Source organism: Mercenaria mercenaria, chromosome 7 (assembly GCF_021730395.1).
Source record: "Mercenaria mercenaria strain notata chromosome 7, MADL_Memer_1, whole genome shotgun sequence".
NCBI lineage: Eukaryota > Metazoa > Mollusca > Bivalvia > Venerida > Veneridae > Mercenaria > Mercenaria mercenaria.
Genome location: NC_069367.1, coordinates 84,434,734 through 84,454,697, shown reverse-complemented (window position 1 = coordinate 84,454,697; position 19,964 = coordinate 84,434,734). Strand labels below are relative to the sequence as shown.

At 35.8% G+C, this 19,964-nt stretch overlaps 1 protein-coding gene across 1 annotated transcript in view; it reads right to left on the bottom strand.

Annotated features, from left to right (window-relative positions):
• The window catches only part of LOC123553737 (PCI domain-containing protein 2-like), a 32,084-nt gene that overhangs the window by 1,822 nt on the left and 10,298 nt on the right, over positions 1-19,964 (bottom strand). The window contains exons 6-13 of the mRNA XM_045343341.2: positions 17,699-17,802; positions 16,779-16,854; positions 16,035-16,129; positions 15,035-15,081; positions 14,023-14,123; positions 9,516-9,589; positions 8,658-8,783; positions 5,345-5,468 (exon numbers count right to left, since the gene is read on the bottom strand). Of these exons, the coding sequence (XP_045199276.1) occupies positions 5,345-5,468; positions 8,658-8,783; positions 9,516-9,589; positions 14,023-14,123; positions 15,035-15,081; positions 16,035-16,129; positions 16,779-16,854; positions 17,699-17,802 (747 nt within the window). The remainder of the gene's footprint in view (positions 1-5,344; positions 5,469-8,657; positions 8,784-9,515; positions 9,590-14,022; positions 14,124-15,034; positions 15,082-16,034; positions 16,130-16,778; positions 16,855-17,698; positions 17,803-19,964) is intronic.

Below are 19,964 nucleotides of genomic sequence, written 5' to 3'. Positions count from 1 at the left end.
AACTCCTACACGACTGAATGAATCCGGACGCGAAACCCCAGGTGCACAACTGCATATGCTGACCAACATTCCTGTAAACTTTGGTGATTCTAGGTCAAATACTTTTGGAGCTATGCGCAACACAACATTAAAATGACCAATTTTTTACTAAGTCAGGGGCCATAACTCCTACACGACTGGATGAATCCGGACGCGAAACCCCAGGTGCACAACTGCACATGCTGACCAACATTCCTGTAAACTTCGGTGACTCTAGGTCAAATACTTTTGGAGCTATGCGCGACACAACATTAAAATGACCAATGTTTTACTAAGTCAGGGGCCATAACTCCTACATGACTGGATAAATCCGGACGCGAAACCCCAGGTGCACAACTACACATGCTGACCAACATGCCTGTAAAGTTTTGTGACTTTAGGTCATATACTTTTGGAGCTAGGCATGACACAACACTAAAATGACCAATTTTTACAAAGTCAGGGGCCATAACTTCTACATGACTGAATGAATTTTGGACGCGAAACCCCAGGTGCACAACTACACATGCTGACCAACATTCCTGTAAAGTTTTGTGGCTCTACGTCAAATACTTTCAGAGCTACACGCGACACAACATTTTCGGAAGGACGGACAGACGAACGGAAGGACGGACGGACAAGAGCAAATCTATATGCCCCCCCCAAAGTGGGGGCATAAAAATGCCAACAAGAACATACAATAAGAAGAAACTCAACTCTATTTCAGAAATATATTTTAAAATCACTGACTGATTTTCACTGATTTCATGCTCAAGTCATTCCACAAAATTAAACCCTGATGAACTTGAGCTGTCACAGGAGTGACCAACTATACCCCCACAATACGGCCTTGTCACAGAAGTAAGCCAATGTCAAAGTTGAAGGGAAACAGTTCAACTGTTCCAGGTCACTTTGACCTTGACCTACTGACCTCAAAATCAGTTGGTGCCATCTGCTGGTCATGACCAATCTCCCCATCAACTTTCATGAGCCTAGGCCCAAGCGTTTTCAAGTTATCATCTGGAAACCATTTAACTGTTTCAGGTCATTGTGACCTTGACCTACTGCCCTCGAAGTCGAATTTGACCTGTATTTTATTATGTTACACCCATGTACCAAAATTTATGATCCTAGGCCCAAGTGTTTTCAAGTTATCATCTGAAAATGGTTTAACTGTTCCAGGTCACTGTGACCTTGATCTTTGACCTACTGACTTCAAAACCAATAGGAGTCATCTCCTTGTTATGATCAAGCCCCTTATCAACTTTCATGATCCTAGGCCCAAGCGTTCTCAAGTTATCATCTGGAAACCATTTAACTGTTCTGGGTCATTATGACCTTGACCTTTGACCTACTGACCTCAAAGTCGAACTTGACCTGTATTTTATGATGTTAAACCTGTGTACCAGAATTTATGATCCTAGGCCCAAGCATTCTGAAGTTATCATCCGGAAACCGTTTAACTGTTCCGGGTCACTGTGACCTTGACCTTTGATCTACTGACCTCAAAGTCAAATCTGACCTGTATTTTATTATGTTACATCTGTATATCAAAATTTATGATCCTAGGCCAGAGCAATCTCAAGTTATCATATAGAAACTGTTTAACTGTTTCGGGTCATTGTGTATTTGACCTCAAAGTCAAACTTGACATGTATATAATGTTACACCCGTATACCAAAAGTTATTTAAATCTGTCAAGCCTTTCAGGAGTTAGAGTCCGGAAACCATGAAAACCAACGAACCGACTGGCAGACTGACCAAATGACAAGCTCACTCCTATATACCCCAACCATCTTCATTTTGTGGGGGTTTAAAAAGGAAATTGAAATTCGAAATCCATGAACTCATATCCCCAATTAACAAAACTACAAACTTATGTGCCTGCCAAATTAAATTATGTTACAGCATATTTACCCACACACAGGAAGAGCATGAAAAAGATTGTTCTGTTTTTCACCAGTAAAGAATTTCTCATTCTACAGTGTGTTCATACAATGACTTTGCCAACAAACAAAAATATTTTTGCAATAAGTATTGCATGCAGTTTGATAAAAAACAAGAGCTGTCACTATTAGTGACAAAAGCCCCTGAAGCGTGCCCAATAATGCTACAGCTGTATGTGTAAAAAAATCACACATCATTTCGTGACCTTGACCTGATCAGTGATTTTTTTTCCCCTTTTGGTAAAAGGGCCGGTACCGGATAAATTGGGGAAAATAACCGGGTTTTTACTCAGATTGGGAATTTTATAGTTAATTAATAACATCATTTAGAATGCTTCTTCCTTTAATTCCATGTAAATAGCATCAAACAAACTGTTTAAATGGCTAAGAGGCCGGGTCATAAGCGTGATACACATTCTCAATATGGTTAACATTTGTTTCAAATTATTTTCAAATCCCCTATGGCAGAGTTATGAACCAGACAAGAAAAACCCTTGACTTCTCAGTGTGACCTTGACCTTGGAGCTAGGGGTCTGGATCTTGCACACAACACCTCGTCTCATTATGGTAAACATTTATGCAAAGTTATTTGGAAATCCCTTCATGGATGGCAGAGTTATGGACCGGACACGAAACAGACTATGATAACCTTTGACCTCTAAGTGTGACCCTGACCTTGGAGCTGGGTCTTGCGCATGACACGTCTCATTATGCTAAACATTTATGCCAAGTGATTTCAAAATCCCTTTATGGATGGAAGAGTTACAGACTGGACAAGAATTAACCGGATGCACACACAGACGGACAGTGCGATTTTAATATGCCCACCTTTGGAGGCATAAAAAAGTTCTTGATGCAAAAAAACTTGGAATTTACTCCATTTTGAGACTTAAAGTTGTGAGGCCATTTTTTTCTCCAAAAAGCTGTAGCCAATATTTACATTAAATCTAACAAAATACCTATCTAACTTGGTTATATCAGTAGGCCTGATGACTGAGAACCATCGTGTAAAGATTCAATCCGATAGGTGTTATTTTGATATAACTTGATACTCTGTTGAAAGCAAAACTTTAAACTGGATTTTCTTAGTTGAAAAAGTGTCAAAAAAAAAAAAAAGGAGTTATTTAACTTTGTTTGATGACTTGAAGTGTATGCAAAACTTAACCAAATTCTCAATCGCAAAAGGAATTACACAGTTGACCAACAGTTATCTGACGGGTTGATGACTAGTGGCTTGTCAAGTTTCAATCCAAAACATGCAATGTTAATGAGATACATTCTCGCATACAGAGATCTACCTGGTTCCGGATGAACCTCTGCACATTCGCCGTATTTGTGGTTGGTTACATTACAGTAAAGTTTCAGCATCAGCGCGTTTCACGACAAATGTACGAACCAATCAAATCGTCCGTGAAAAGTGTGACGGTCTTTCTATCGATGCCGACTTACGAGGAATATTATTTCTTCAGGTGAATTCTTAACATCGATAACAGCAATAAATCTCTTTATTATCGCAATCATAAAATACGCCTTTATCCATCGTTTAGCAACTACCTTGCTTAACTATGTTGTTTCGAAATTTCAATTCGGCGTGCCAAATGTGGCGAACATTGATTGGCTGAAACTTCTCCCGGTAGTAATTACGAGTGCGCATGCTCACCAAATAAATGACAGAAATAAATCAGAGGTTCGTCTCGGGATTTTGACGAACATCTGATGGATGAGAATGATGAGATATGACCTTGCACAAAAAACTTCAACCAAAGTGTCATGCCAATTATCACATAGGTAGAACAACTATTTCTATTCTTTGAATAATTGAGCATACAAGAGGTTTAAGAGGAGACAGTTATTTATTATTGATTACTTTGATGCTGGATAGTGAAACAGGATATCTCTCAGGAAACTAGAGCTATCACTGTAGTGATTAATACATTGATGCTGGATAGTGAAATAGGATGTATCTCTGAGGAAACTACAGCTATCACTGTAGTGATTAATACATTGATGCTGGATAGTGAAATAGGATATCTCTCAGGAAACTAGAGCTATCACTGGAGTGATTAATACATTGATGCTGGATAGTGTCTCTGAGGAAACTAGAGCTATCACTGGAGTGATTAATACATTGATGCTGGATAGTGAAATAGGATATTCTTGGAAACTAGAGCTATCACTGGAGTGATTAATACATTGATGCTGGATAGTGAAATAGGATGTATCTCTGAGGAAACTAGAGCTATCACTGGAGTGATTAATACATTGATGCTGGATAGTGAAATAGGATGTATCTCTGAGGAAACTAGAGCTATCACTGTAGTGATTAATACATTGATGCTGGATAGTGAAATAGGATGTATCTCTGAGGAAACTACAGCTATCACTGGAATGATTAATACATTGATGCTGGATAGTGAAATAGGATATCTCTGAGGAAACTAGAGCTATCACTGGAGTGATTAATACATTGATGCTGGATAGTGTCTCTGAGGAAACTAGAGCTATCACTGTAGTGATTAATACATTGATGCTGGATAGTGAAATAGGATGTATCTCTGAGGAAACTAGAGCTATCACTGGAGTGATTAATACATTGATGCTGGATAGTGAAATAGGATGTATCTCTGAGGAAACTAGAGCTATCACTGGAGTGATTAATACATTGATGCTGGATAGTGAAATAGGATATCTCTGAGGAAACTAGAGCTATCACTGGAATGATTAATACATTGATGCTGGATACATTGATGCTGGATAGTGAAATAGGATTGATCTCTGAGGAAACTGGAGCTATCACTGGAGTGACTAATTCATTGATGCTGGATAGTGAAATAGGATGTATCTCTGAGGAAACTAGGGCTATCACTGGAGTGATTAATACATTGATGCTGGATAGTGAAATAGGATGTATCTCTGAGAAAACTAGAGCTATCACTGGAGTGATTAATACATTGATGCTGGATAGTGAAATAGGACGATCTCTGAGGAAACTAGAGCTATCACTGTAGTGATTAATACATTGATGCTGGATAGTGTCTCTGAGGAAACTAGAGCTATCACTGGAGTGATTAATACATTGATGCTGGATAGTGAAATAGGATGTATCTCTGAGGAAACTTGAGCTATCACTGGAGTGATTAATACATTGATGCTGGATAGTGAAATAGGTTATCTCTGAGGAAACTAGAGCTATCACTATCACTGGAGTGATTAAGTGATTAATACACTGGCAATATTGCTTTGTGAGAGGAAGCAAAATATTTAAGTTCTGAACTGACAAGATAAATACAAAATAAGCAAAGTGATATGGGCGCTGACACAAGGGCAAGTAGGTTAGTTCTTCATATATCTTGTAAAGTCGAGCTAAAAATGCAACTTACATCACATATAAGATTGGCTATGATACAAGCTGTTTCATCATTATCAATTTCCTCCACTTCCATCCATTGTAAAGCTCGTGTAAAAGACTGTATAGGCAGCTGATGTGTTTTCTGTATCAAATATCTGAAGGAATAAATAAATATACATTACACATGGCTAAACATTTTTAAAAAAGTACTAATTTAAAACTGGTTAGAAAGTTGTCCTCAAAATCTCATGTTCAAGTTCTGTCTGTGGCAGTATAGTTCATGAATTATAATTTAATATTCAATGCATAGAAATTCTGACGGTTATCTAATACAGTATCAATGATTGTGTTTTGTCCTGGGTTACCATGACAATGGGCCAGAACAGTGTATAAAAATTACCAATTTTTGTTTAGGTAAAAAATGTTAATATTCAGTATCATATAAGAATATCATAATTATGTTATTTATATCAGGAATAATTATTGTCTTTTTGAAATTGTCATCACTTTCATCAAAATAGAAAAATAAAAACCTGAAAGGGGTAGGAATTTGGTGCAAATGGACCCAAGACTAGAATACCATCTCTTAAAAAATTTAAGCTTTTTGTAAATATATCAGACCACGAATGTACATGTATCATATGATTCCAATAAGCAATTCAATATATATATGCACATGCATATATGATAGTCTGACTGTGACTGTGTCAGCTTACCAATCTTTTCTTAGTCTCATTATGAATCGTATTTTAAATACTTCAGTGTTGCTTTCTGCATAAAACAGTTTTTGATGTAATTTGTGTTTAACCAGACAATTTGCGCTATTCGTAGTCATATGCATAGATATATTGCAGGTGTGATATTGTTTTAATCTTCATGTAGTAACCTGTGTTTAGCATTTATTCATTTTAATTATTATTCAATTGTTTTAAACACGTATCTTAATTTGCAGAATTGATCGGTATCACTGCTTTTAATTTTATAACTATCTATTGTACATGTATGTCCATTCTATTGTTAAGCACTTTTGAATGTATGTTCTTTTGTATGAAAAGAGTGCTATACAAATATGGTAATAAAACTATATAGAGGATATTTGTTTGTTTTGAGTGAATATGGAATATATCTCACTGAGAAGTGAGAAAATTCAAATATTTTCATGAGCATGTAGCGCGAGTGAAAATATAAACATTTTCTCACTTTGAGGTGAGATATTCTATATTCACGAAAAACAAACAAATTTTCTTTTTATTTTATGCTTAATTACGTTGAGATATGCATTTTGCAACAAACTGTAATCTCAGTGCGGGAAACAGACGCGCATAAACGAACATGACGTCAGACGTGTTGTGACGTTTTATAGAAAGACGCACACGACATAAAGTTCCATTTTATCTTATTTCTTGCTGCATAATGTTATGAAATTCACATTAAGTAAAATAATTTAAATCGATAAATATACTATAAAGAACAAAGTGCGACTACAATTTTCATCCTGTTTTAAGCAAATAATTTAAAATTCATACACAGTGTACAAGCAGATCGCCAAAGCTATATCATTTACAGTGAGTGATATAGAGTGAGTGATATGGATTATATCTCACTGATAAAACACAATATTTCACCAGTTAGCATAAAATAAAATAATAATATATAAACCTGGCTTATTTTAAAATGACAAAATTTGATGACAACTCCATTTTGTCAAAAATAGCAATACCCAGTCACATATATTGACTTTTTTGAAGTGGCATTATGCGCATCTTACCGCACATAGTGTGTTTTTGCAATTTTCGGTTGCTGTTGCTGTTAAATTAACGATAATGCCTCAAAGGTATTTGAAGTTGATGCTTTAGAAATAAAGAAATCACACTAATAAAATAATCATAGTTCTTTTCTTCAATCTTCTACACAGTGATCTCCCTTACCGATAGGTAGAGATTTCTGAAGTTGAAGGGAAGCAACTTGTGTGTGCAGTTTGACTTTTTTTAAAAAGACTGCCCCAGTCAAAGTACAGCATGTGGTATGATGCGCATAATTCATGGGGAACAGATTTTCATGGATTCTGTGGTTCAGTAAATCCATGAAACTGAATACCAACAAATATTACAACACAAGTAAAATTCCCAATCATTTCATGTTCAGAAGTTGAAATCCATGAATTCATATCCCTTGAAACAGCAGTTTTAGCAGAAACCATGAAATTTCATACCCACAAAAATGATTCTATGGCATATTACAAAATTTCCATTTAAGTTTCTGGGAGTATATTAGCTTAGTTATTAACTCTGCATGCATGACAGACACCTACATGTTGATGTTTAGTTGCAAAAATATTGTATATCCATATTTATATGCAGAAACACTCGTTTTAAAATGAACTCTGGATGTATGTTGTGTAACCCATCTGCCAAATTATTATCAGAGTTGCTGTGACAACAATGGGTTAAGCTACAACAACAAAAGAAAGACACCAATTAAAGTTGTAGACTTGTAAGAATGACATTACAAGCATGTGAGGATAGCATTGTTGCCGTGACAACAAATAAGTCAGTCATGACCAGAATTTGTAATTTAACCATTAGATAAATATGGTCAAGTTATATGATACTGATCCTGGTTACCATTATCCTAAACACTTACAACTTACCCACAACAAAACAGGAATTTAGTTATCATTTTATCAAACTGTCATAAATAATAATTCATATCGTTTTGATCTCATAAACACAGTATTAGTTTTTATTTATTTATTTATTTATTTATTATACTAGATTTATATAGCGCCCTTTCCATGATAAACACACTCAATGGTGCTTTACATACAGCAAACGCAGCCACACAGGGCATGAAATTCATCCTCTACTAGTACAGACACAGAGCAATCTGACTAGAGAGACAGAGTGAGATAAAGCCCCAAGAACAGATAGAGAGAAATCCTTTTTAGATACAGGCCTGTCTGGCTTACTAAGCTTAGCTCTATGTGAATAGACAGTCTGGTTGTTCAACGTGCCCAGGTGTATAGCATTGATACACACGAAGCCGTCTTTCCTGGGAAGAACCAGTACATGCCTCTAAGTTAGGTAGAAGACACTCAAGAGCATCTCAGAAATTTACAGTGCCTGGACCGGGATTCGAACACGGACCTCTGGAATTGATAGTCGAGCATGTTACCACTAGACCACAGGCCCAACTTTTTTGCTTTGCTGATTTCTTGCCTTTTGATGACTATACCCAGTGAAAAAAGCTGCTTCAAAGCCTAAACACTAAAGAGAACACATATCCAACTATGACCAGTCCAACTGTAAGCAAGATCTCTACTTCAGTCTACATTCTACACTTACACTTTCTTAAATAGATTTCTGTAGGCTATGATCTTGAGTTTTTCTAAGATGAGGTAAATTCCACATTTGATGAAGTAGTGTTCATGCTTTTCCATAACTGCATTCAGCTGACGTATGTTACCAGATCTGAAAAAATAGGCATAATTATAAGAATCTTTCACTGTCATAGGTTGGGATGGGAATATTTAGGCTTACAGTTACACTCAGGTAAAATAAACTGTGAGCCAGATATGCCTATCCACATCTACTAACAGTAATTCTATTTATAGCATATTCTATTTCTGCCATTAAGAAAATAATGACTTTTTTTAAAGAAATATTTTCTTACAGTAGTGTACTGGTAGTGATTCATTAATGAACTTCATTATGATATTATATGCAGCTTAAGAGTGACTCTTAACCTGGGAAGAGTGATTCTAAACCCCAGGTTTAAGACATGGGGCCTGCATTGTCGAGTGGTTAAGATCGCTGACTTCAAATCACTTGCCCCTCACTGATGTGGGTTTGAGCAACATTAGGGGTGTAGAATTCTTCATGTGAGGAGGCTATCCAGCTGGAAGGTGGTGGTCCTACCAAGGTGTTTGCCTGTGATGAAATAATGCCGCGAGGGGCACCTGGGGTCTTCCTCTACCATGAAAAGCTGGAAAGTCCCTATATGACCTATCACTCTGTCAGCTTGACTTTAAACCCAACAAAGAAAGTTTGAGAAAGCTTTATCAGTACAGTCAAGTGAAAACACGGAAAATTGTGACGAGTAAAATTGTGACCAGTATTTAACTGTTTTCTGTTTCTTCCATTTCTGGAAGTACAGCTGAAATTTCACTGCTGTAAACACTCCAAACAAATAGGCAGCCTTACCCTACAGCCTGCGAGACTTCTAAGAAGGCTAAGAGATCATACTTCCTTAATAAGTCTGATTTAGGCATCTGTCCCTGAAATAGATAACAATAAAATAGAGGAAAGTGGAAACTTCACAGGTCGCTCAACACGACAAAAACGAAAATGTTGCAGGCTCGGTTTATAAGCCTGATTTAGGCATCTGTCCCTGAAATACACAACAATAAGCCTGATATAGGCATATGACCCTGAAATACACAACAATAAGCCTGATTTAGGCATCTGTCCCTGAAATACACAACAATAAGCCTGATATAGGCATATGACCCTGAAGTACACAACAATAAGCCTGATATAGGCATATGACCCTGAAATACACAACAATAAGCCTGATATAGGCATCTGTCCCTGAAATACACAACAATAAGCCTGATATAGGCATCTGTCCCTGAAATACACAACAATAAGCCTGATATAGGCATATGACCCTGAAATACACAACAATAAGCCTGATATAGGCATATGACCCTGAAATACACAAAATAAGCCTGATATAGGCATATGTCCCTGAAATACACAAAATAAGCCTGATATAGGCATATGCCCTGAAATACACAATAAATTTAGCCTGATTTAGGCATATGCCCTGAAATACACAACAATAAGCCTGATTTAGGCATATGACCCTGAAATACACAACAATAAGCCTGATATAGGCATATGACCCTGAAATACACAACAATAAGCCTGATTTAGGCATATGACCCTGAAATACACAACAATAAGCCTGATTTAGGCATCTGTCCCTGAAATACACAACAATAAGCCTGATATAGGCATATGTCCCTGAAATACAGAACAATAAGCCTGATATAGGCATATGTCCCTGAAATAATTAACAATAAGCCTGATTTAGGCATCTGTCCCTGAAATACACAACAATAAGCCTGATATAGGCATCTGTCCTGAAATACACATAACCTGATTAGGCATTGTCCCTGAAATACAAACAATAAGTCTGATTAGGCATCTGACCCTGAAATACACAACATAAGCCTGATTTAGGCATTGACCTGAAATACAAACAATAAGCCTGATATAGGCATCTGTCCCTAAATATAAACAATAAGCCTGATTTTTAGGCATCTGTCCCTGAATACAACAAACCAATAGTACTGCAATGTGTTAAAGACCCTGAAGTGACCACCATCATTAAACCTGATTTTGAGCCTCTGACCCTGAAAATATTAAAAATAAGCCTTTTGATTTAGGCATCTGTCCCTTGACATAAAAATATAAGCCTGCATAGCCATATACCTTGTCAACTACCAACAATAACCTATTTAGGCCTCTGACCCTGAAATATGTAACAATAAGCCTGATTTAGGCATCTGTCCCTGAAATACACAATAATTAGCCTGATTTAGGCATCTGTCCCTGAAATACGTAACAATAAGCTGTCCCTGAAATACACAACAATAAGCCTGCTTTAGGCATCTGTTCCTGAAATACAGAACAATAAGCCTGATTTAGGCATATGTCCCTGAAATACATAACAATAAGCCTGATTTAGGCATCTGACCCTGAAATACACAACAATAAGCCTGATTTAGGCATCTGTTCCTGAAATACATAACCTGATTTAGGCATCTGTCCCTGAAATACATAACAATAAGTCTGATTTAGACATCTGTCCCTGAAATACACAACAGTAAGCCTGATTTAGGCATCTGTTCCTAAAGTACATAACAATAAGCCTGATTTAGGCATCTGTCCCTAAAATACATAACAATAAGCCTGATTAATTTTAGGCATCTGTCCCTGAAATACATATTGCTTTCATAACCAATGTACTGCGAAACCTGTGTTAAAGAGACCACCTGTCATTTACAACCATCTGTTTTATTTTTCGAGCACATGCAGTGAATTTTAACCCAAAAATAAAAAATATCTGCAAATAACGACTACATTTTGACTCCATTGATGGTGCTCATATACACTGGCTTGACATAAACATATATAAACCCTGCTGCCCTCATCCACTTGTCAACTTCCAACCCTATTCCTATTACACACAACCGAAGGAAGGCAGGCCCCAATACAGTTGTTTTTTATTCCATGAAAACTTTGATTATGTATTTAGGTATATCAATAGGTTTCTTATATAAACACTAACTTTTAAGTTTATATAAATTAGCACTGCTTAGACTTTATGAACAAGAGCTGTTTATTGACAGCGCGCTTAGCTATACGAAGAATTGATTAAGTATGGGGTCAAAATATATTTTCAGACAAAAGAAGAAAAATAGATAAGACAAACAATATACCTGTATTTGTGGAACTGGATAAATCTTGCACTTTATGGCAACGTGGGACCATGATGGCAACCAAGTGTGCAAAGTTTCAAAGCCAGATATATCAAACAGTTAGACAAAATATGGAATGATATGCAAAACTTAACTAATTCCTTTGTCAAAAAGGGCCATAACTGAGCCAAAGTCATCGTTCTAGTTATGTAGTCTTGCCTACATATGTAGACTATGATGGTAAATGAGTGGTCAAAGTTTCAAAGCCATATGATAAACAGGTTAGACAAAATATGGACTGGTACGAAAAATTTAAGTGATTTCCAAGCCCAAAAAGGTCATAACTCAGCTAAAAATGTTGACAAGAGTTATGTACTCTTGTCTACAAATGAAGATCATGACGACAAACAAGTATTCAAAGTTTCGAAGCCACATGTCAAATAGTTGGACTTGTTAAAAAACTGAACCAATATCCAAGTCAAAAAGAGCCAAACTTCAGCCAAAATACTTGACAGAATTGACAGTACTCTTGCCTACAGATAGAGATCATGACAATAAGCAAGTGTTAAAAGTTTAAAAGCCACATATCAAATAGTTTTGACAAAATGTGGACTTGTATGAAAACTGAACCAATTTCCAAGTCCAAAAAGGGCCATAATTCAGTCAAAATACTCAACAGAGTTATGTTCTCTTGCCTACAGATGGAGATCATAATGATAAACAGTGTTCAATGTTTCAAAGCCACATATCAAATGGTTTTGACAAAATGTGGACTTGTAGTATGAAAACTGAATCAATTTCCAAGTCCAAAAAAGGCCATAATTCAGTCAAAATACTCAACAGAGTTATGTTCTCTTGCCTACAGATGGAGATCATAATGATAATTAAGTGTTCAATGTTTCAAAGCCACAGGTCAAATAGTTTTGACATAACATGGATTTGTACGAAATCTAAACCAATTTACAAGTCCAAAACGGGCCATAATTTAGCCAAAGTTGTTGACAGAGTTAGGTACTCTTGCCTACAGATAGAGACTGTTATAATAATCAAGTGATAAAAGTTTCAAAGCCATATGTCAAAAAGTTTACACAAAACATGAATTGGTACGAAAAACTTAACCACGATTTATAAGTGAAAAGGGGCCATAATTCAGACAAAATCCTTGATGGAGTTATGTCCTATTGCCTGAAGCTGAACATGGTGATGGTACATAAGTTTTAAAAGTTTCAAAGCTTTATCTCAAAAGGTCTTGTCAAAATAAGGACTGGTACGAAAAACTTAACCAAGGTCAATTTTGTCTGAGTTATTTGTTTGTTTGTGTTGGGTTTAACGCCGTTTTTCAACAGTATTTCAGTCATGTAATGGCGGGCAGTTAGTCTAACCAGTGTTCCTGGATTCTGTACCAGTACAAACCTATTCTCCGCAAGTAACTGCCAACTTCCCCATATGAATTATCAGAGGTGGAGGACAAATGATTTCAGACACAATGTCTTTTATCAAATCATCACGGAGAACATATGCCTCACCCGGTGATCGAACTCATGATCCCGCAATCCGTAGACCAATGCTCTCCCTACTGAGCTAAGCGGGTGGGCTCTTTGTCTGAGTTAACCTTACAAGTTCTCATGGACTCTGTACTAGTAATGATGTGTATTTCGCAACTGACACCTTCCCCACATACACCAGAGGCTGAAGATACTCAGCTTCAGATACTTTGCCTTCAATAAAATTGTCATTATAGCATAGCCCTGCTCTGGAAAGCACAGCACAGCCTTGCCCTGAATACTACAAGGTAAGTATATTTGCCCTCAGCAAGACAGCATATGCCATGGTCTCACACTTCTATAGCTTAGGACCCGATCTCTTTACTGCAATAACTTGGTAGGCTTAAATCCAACATAAAGTAGGGAAAACAAGAAAAAAAAAAACATAAATCTACTAAAAAATGTGTATGCAGATATATTTTTTCACTAAAATAAACAAATAACAGCTACTTTACAAACAAGAGAAGTTTACTGCATACAACACAGGTCTATGACATACAAGAGGTCTATGACATACAAGAGAAGTCTATGACATACAAGAGGTCTATGACGTTGATATACTAAAGAGGTCTATGACACACAAAAAAGTCTGTAACATACAGGAGAGGTCTATGACATGTAATAAGAGGTCTATGACAAATTCTATGAGTAAAATGAATTTGAAATATTTTACTTTACCAGTAACATCTTGACAGGGACAAGGAACTGTAGGATCAGACGTTTATTCTTTGTACTGTCCTTATGACATCGTTCAAAGGCAAAACTGAGATACTCTTCGGCTGAAAGTACATAAAGGTATAGTGAAACCCCAGTAGTCTGTACAGAACACTGCTAGTAAGATTACAATAATTTTGTTTTAAAAAGTTGTTGCACTAGAAAGGTCTGTTTACTAAGAACTTTATAAAATGGGAAAGAACATATCTACTATCGTACAGAAAAGTTTGCTCCATGGATGTATCACTGACAGAGGTTATACCATATGGTCACATGTTAAACAAGAATTTGTGCTTTCAAATACATGTTGAAGGTGAATATTTACAAGGAAACAATTAAATACTTTCTTGAAAAATACATTGGGAAATTGGCCACACAGTAACCTTTGTACAGTTCACAGAAACCAGGAGTGTTTGACTCAGTCAACAGGAGATGGTTTCTTTCTTTCATCTATGTAATGAGTATACAAGCAAATTCTGGTATAGTGAAACTTGGTTATATGGAATAGTTTTTTGGGTCCCAAAACGGCAAAAATAGATGTAAACTGATTGGATGAAGCAAACAGTACTCTTCACAACTTCAATTATTTATGTCTGCCGAGTAAATTGATGTTAGGTTAATCCTATGAATCTATCATAGAGAAATTTAAAGTGGTTAAAAGTACTTTCTGTAAGTTTTATAAACTTAGCATCAGTAATACATAGCAACATGCATTTAACTGAAGATGAAAGCAATACAGATCGCCCAACATTAGATCAAAGAAAGACATTTACGACAAACAATTTTTCTGCAAGATTAAATATCCTGGATGATATAGAATTTGAAGAACAATAATTCATTTGCATCAATTGAATCATCATTTAACAATAATACCAGTTTATAACAAGCATCGTATTTCAAATGTAGTTTCCTTTATTTTAGCGGATTAAATATTATCCACTGATGTTATCAGATTTATGTCTAACAAAACATTTACCCTTCTTAAAATCCCCATCAAACATGGCTTTTTGTCCAACATAATACCTGAAAATATATTGACCTCATATTAAAGGCGAGCGAAAAAGGTTTCATTATTAAAGGAAATATCTACAATTTCTGAAAAACAATCACACATTTGATCTTTGTTCATATATACACCTACCTTCATTCAAAGTGAAACAAATTTTGTAAACAAGAGGGCCATGATGGCCCTAAATCACTCACCTGAGTCCCATTGCTTAAGTTTCATAATGGTAGTTGTGTAAATTTATTTTGAAATTAGGCCAGTGGTTTGTAAGATTATCAAAGCTTTCTATACAGATATATAGGAAAATCCAGTGCTGTCCACTGGGGGCCATATTGTGTAATTGAAAGAATCTGGTAAAGGCTCTTTTAGGGACATTTGTAACAAATTGGAGCAGTGGTTTAACTTCTAGCTGTATTTTCTTCAATTTTTAAAATTACTGCCTGTTACAGTCATATGGTTTATATGTCACAGTAGTATCTTATTTCTTCTTTAAATATCTTGTGTAATGTATCAATCTGATATAATTTATTTTATGCACATATTGCAGAGATATTAAAGGAAACCCCAATCTAACATTCTGTATCTAAGCCCTAGACCTTCAGGTTCCGGAGAAGAAGATTCACACCGGCTTTCACACCATTTCTACAAAATATTTTTGGAATCCGGCTGATAGTTTTTGAGAAGAATATCCATATAGGGAAAATAAGCCCTGCCACCTGGCAGCCATTTTTTTTCCGAAATAGAACTGTTTAAGCAATTTTGGTAGAGGCTCAGGTGAGCTAAAAAGATAATGTCAGCTATGACAACTGTTATTCACATATTGATTAAATGGCATTTCTTTAAGTATCCTTGTAACTAAAAAGCTTAAACGCTTTATTTGAATTATGACCAAACAAATGGCATATATATTAACATATATTTTGTCCAATGCGTTTAGCTTCCATTATCTTATGTACACAATATATAATACCTAAATGTTATAAGATGAGACAAGCTGAATTTGTCCTTCATTGGTAGACTGTCTATTGCACGTATCAGAGGCTTACACAGATGTAACTTGTTAATCTGTAAATATAAACATGTTGATGTGACCATAAAATTTTAATCAACAAAAATTAGTGCACCCTACCCCTCCCCTGAAATAGTACTGATTTCATATTATGCATAAAATTACATTCAACACAGATCTATTTATTTCAAACCACATACTTAGAGAAAATTATTTGTGATGTTTTAACAAAGTAATAAGGAAACTTTGATTTAACTTTCTTGTTCAGAACTGTGCTATATATTGTCAGCTAATGCATCACTTCTGACCGTCTCTCCTGAAAATCTAACTATTGAGGAAGTTGCTAAGTTGTAAATAAAATCTGGAAAGCAGACCCCTCGGAAGCACCAAGAACAAGGCAAACAGTGAAAATTGCAGACTCGGTTTGATTCTGTTCATAAGCAGTAATGGAAAATGCAACACTGCCCATGTCCCCTAGCATCGGCTTAAGCAGTATTCAATCTTCAAATCTAAAATGAGTTGAAATCAATGATCCAGGACAGAAAATATAACAATACTGAGATAAAGACTTCTTACACTGCATGTAGTTTGCATCTGAAAAGACCAGTGACTGTTCTCAGTAGTATAAAAGAAATTCTGTAACCAGCTGTCAGTCATGTCCTGAACATTTTATGAATATTTATCAATGATTTATCTACTGCATACCTTGAAGTAAATTTTAAACAGCTGATTAACGAGATTTAACATTCCCCATTTCTTGGTGTCTTCTATAGCTGCTCGACTGAAATATAACACCAGTAATTAGTAAGTTATAAACTCCGCTATTAATTTTAAATCTTACATTACAAAACTGGAAATTAAGAGTATCAGACCACAGGTAAAGAATGTAACCTTTAGTTTAGAATACAAAGACATTTGTTTACAGTCTCCCTCAATGTCCACACATTTCTGACAGTTTCATTCCAGACAGAACTGATCAGACAAAAAAAGATTAAATCATTTTTAAGGTAAGAATTTACATACTGTGACATTTTATGATCAGCTTCATTGTATTTTGTTTCTTGTTTTGTCTTTTGTTTAACAGACCTCAATATCTTATTAGTGAATGCTGTAAAGAGGACCTTTCTGTTTGTGATTTTATTCACGTTTCACGTTCTAAAAGTATGAAATAATTACAAAAACACAACATAAACTGTATTTACTAAACCACATAATTTATGTCCTATTTAAAAACATCTTTAACCTCACACCCTTTATACTGATACTTCTGGTACTCAGAGAAATATGTCAGACGTCCAATAAATCTTGAACTATTTCTAGCAATATGCTTCCAGGAATTTTACCACTGTGCACAATACCGGTAGATAAAAACAGCTTGTGTTGCACTAGTTGCGGTACAAGTTTTATGTGTAGTCAATCGTAAATGTCACAACAATTTATCATTTTTTAAAGAAAATACTGTTTTATTACAAAAACCAATATTAAAGATATGCTGATAAATATCACTGTATTAATTATTTATAGCTCTATCACAACAGGCAGATAAACTGATAAAATCTCACACCTATATAATCTGGGTCAATCAAAACACCTACTTCATATATAAAACATATCAAGTAACCTACTTGTCGCTGGCACATACTCTGAAACATCCCATCAGAGTATCGGCTGCCTTCTCTAACCTTTCACCGTACTTTCCCTTCCCGAGTCTCACTACTTGCTCATCTGCCTGCAGGTATACCAAGACATGAAATAAATCTGCTACAATACTTCAGTGTTTTTAAATTTTTTGGGTTATATTCTATTTAAGAAATAACATAAAGCAGTACCATGTTTTAACATATCAAAACAATAGGGAGAGCTTTTACGCATGCGTTATATGTTCACAAGCTGAGTGAAAAATACATGTGGTGTATCACGGATTCGCATTGTTAAGGTATGTTAAAACATGGTTTTGCTACAAGTTATCTTCATTCTATTAAGTAAATAGGTATATGAAATAGGGAAGCACTATTTCCTGGTGCATGTATGGCACCAAAAATAGTATGCTGATGTGACAATAATGCATAAACGTGTTTTAACAGTGTTAATATACGGGAAGTAACGCATCCCGCAGAATAGTTTATGACTGTGTAGACATCTTGTAAGTCATTCTACATGCCTATTAATCAATGCAAAATGTGTGAATTATGTGCAGCAGAGTTCTTTTTAATTATTTCAATTCTGAAACATCCTTTATACAAAATAGTGTATCAAATGAGGTAGTGCTCTTTTTTAATGCCTGTATGGCGCTAAATAATAGGTCAAATTGACATCAGATTTCTATGTTGTAACAAGAGGACCATGATGGTCCTGAATCGCTCACCTCTTTCCACATGACCCAGTTTTGAGTATGACATCGTTTTTTTCTATTATTTGACATAGTGACCTAGTTTTTGAGCTCATGTGACCCAGTTTCGAACTTGACCTAGATAGTATCAAGATAAAAATTCTGACCAATTTTCATGAAGATCCATTAAAAAATATGGTCTCTACAGATGTCAAAAGATTTTAATAATTTTAGACCTACTGACCTAGTTTTTGACCGCAGTTGACCCAGTTTCAAAATTGACCTAGATATCATCAAGATGAACATTCAGACCAACTTTCATACAGATCCCTTGAAAAGTATGGCATCTAGAGAGGTCACAAGGTTTTTTTATTATTTGACCTACTGACCTAGTTTTTTAAGGCACGTGACCCAGTTTCAAACTTGACCTAGATATCATCAAGGTGAACATTCTGACCAATTTTTATGGAGATCCATTCACAAGTATGGTCTCTAGAGAGGTCACAAGGTTTTTCTATTTTTAGACCTACTGACCTATTTTTGACCGCACATGACCTTGTTTCAAACTTGACCTAGATATCATCAAGATGAACATTCAGACCAATTTTCATACAGATCCGATGAAAAATATGGCCTTTAGAGAGGTCACAAGGTTTTTCTATTATTTGACCTACTGACCTAGTTTTTGATGGCACGTGACCCACTTTCAAATCTTACCTAGATATCATCAAGATGAACATTCAGACCAATTTTCATACAGATCCCATGAAAAATATGGCCTCTAGAGAGGTCACAAGGTTTTTCTATTATTTGACCTACTGACCTAGTTTTTGACCGCACGTGACCCACTTTCGAACTTGACCTAGATATCATCAAGGTGAACATTCTGACCAATCTTCATGAATTTTCATGAAGATCTCATGAAATATATGGCCTCTAGAGAGGTCATAAGGTTTTTCTATTTTTAGACCTACTGACCTAGTTTTTGACCGCACATGACCCAGTTTCGAACTTGACCTAGATATCATCAAGATGAACCTTCAGACCAACTTTCATACAGATCCCATGAAAAATATGGCCTCTAGAGAGGTCACAAGGTTTTTCTATTATTTGACCTACTGACCTAGTTTTTGATGACACATGACAAAGTTTCGAACTTGACCTAGATATTATCAAGGTGAACATTCTGACTAATTTTCATAAAGATCTTGTGAAATATATGGCCTCTAGAGAGGTCACAAGGTTTTTCTATTTTTAGACCTACTGACCTAGTTTTTGACGGCACGTGACCCAGGTTTGAACTTGACCTAGATATCATCAAGGTGAACATTCTGACCAAGTTTCATGAAGATCTTGTGAAATATATGGCCTCTAGAGAGGTCACAAGGTTTTTCTATTTTTAGACCTACTGATCTAGTTTTTGACGGCACGTGACCCAGTTTCGAACTTGACCTAGATATCATCAAGATGAACATTCTGACCAACTTTCATAAAGATCCCATGAAAAATGTGACCTCTAGAGTGGTCACAAGCAAAAGTTTACGGACGGACGCACGCACGCA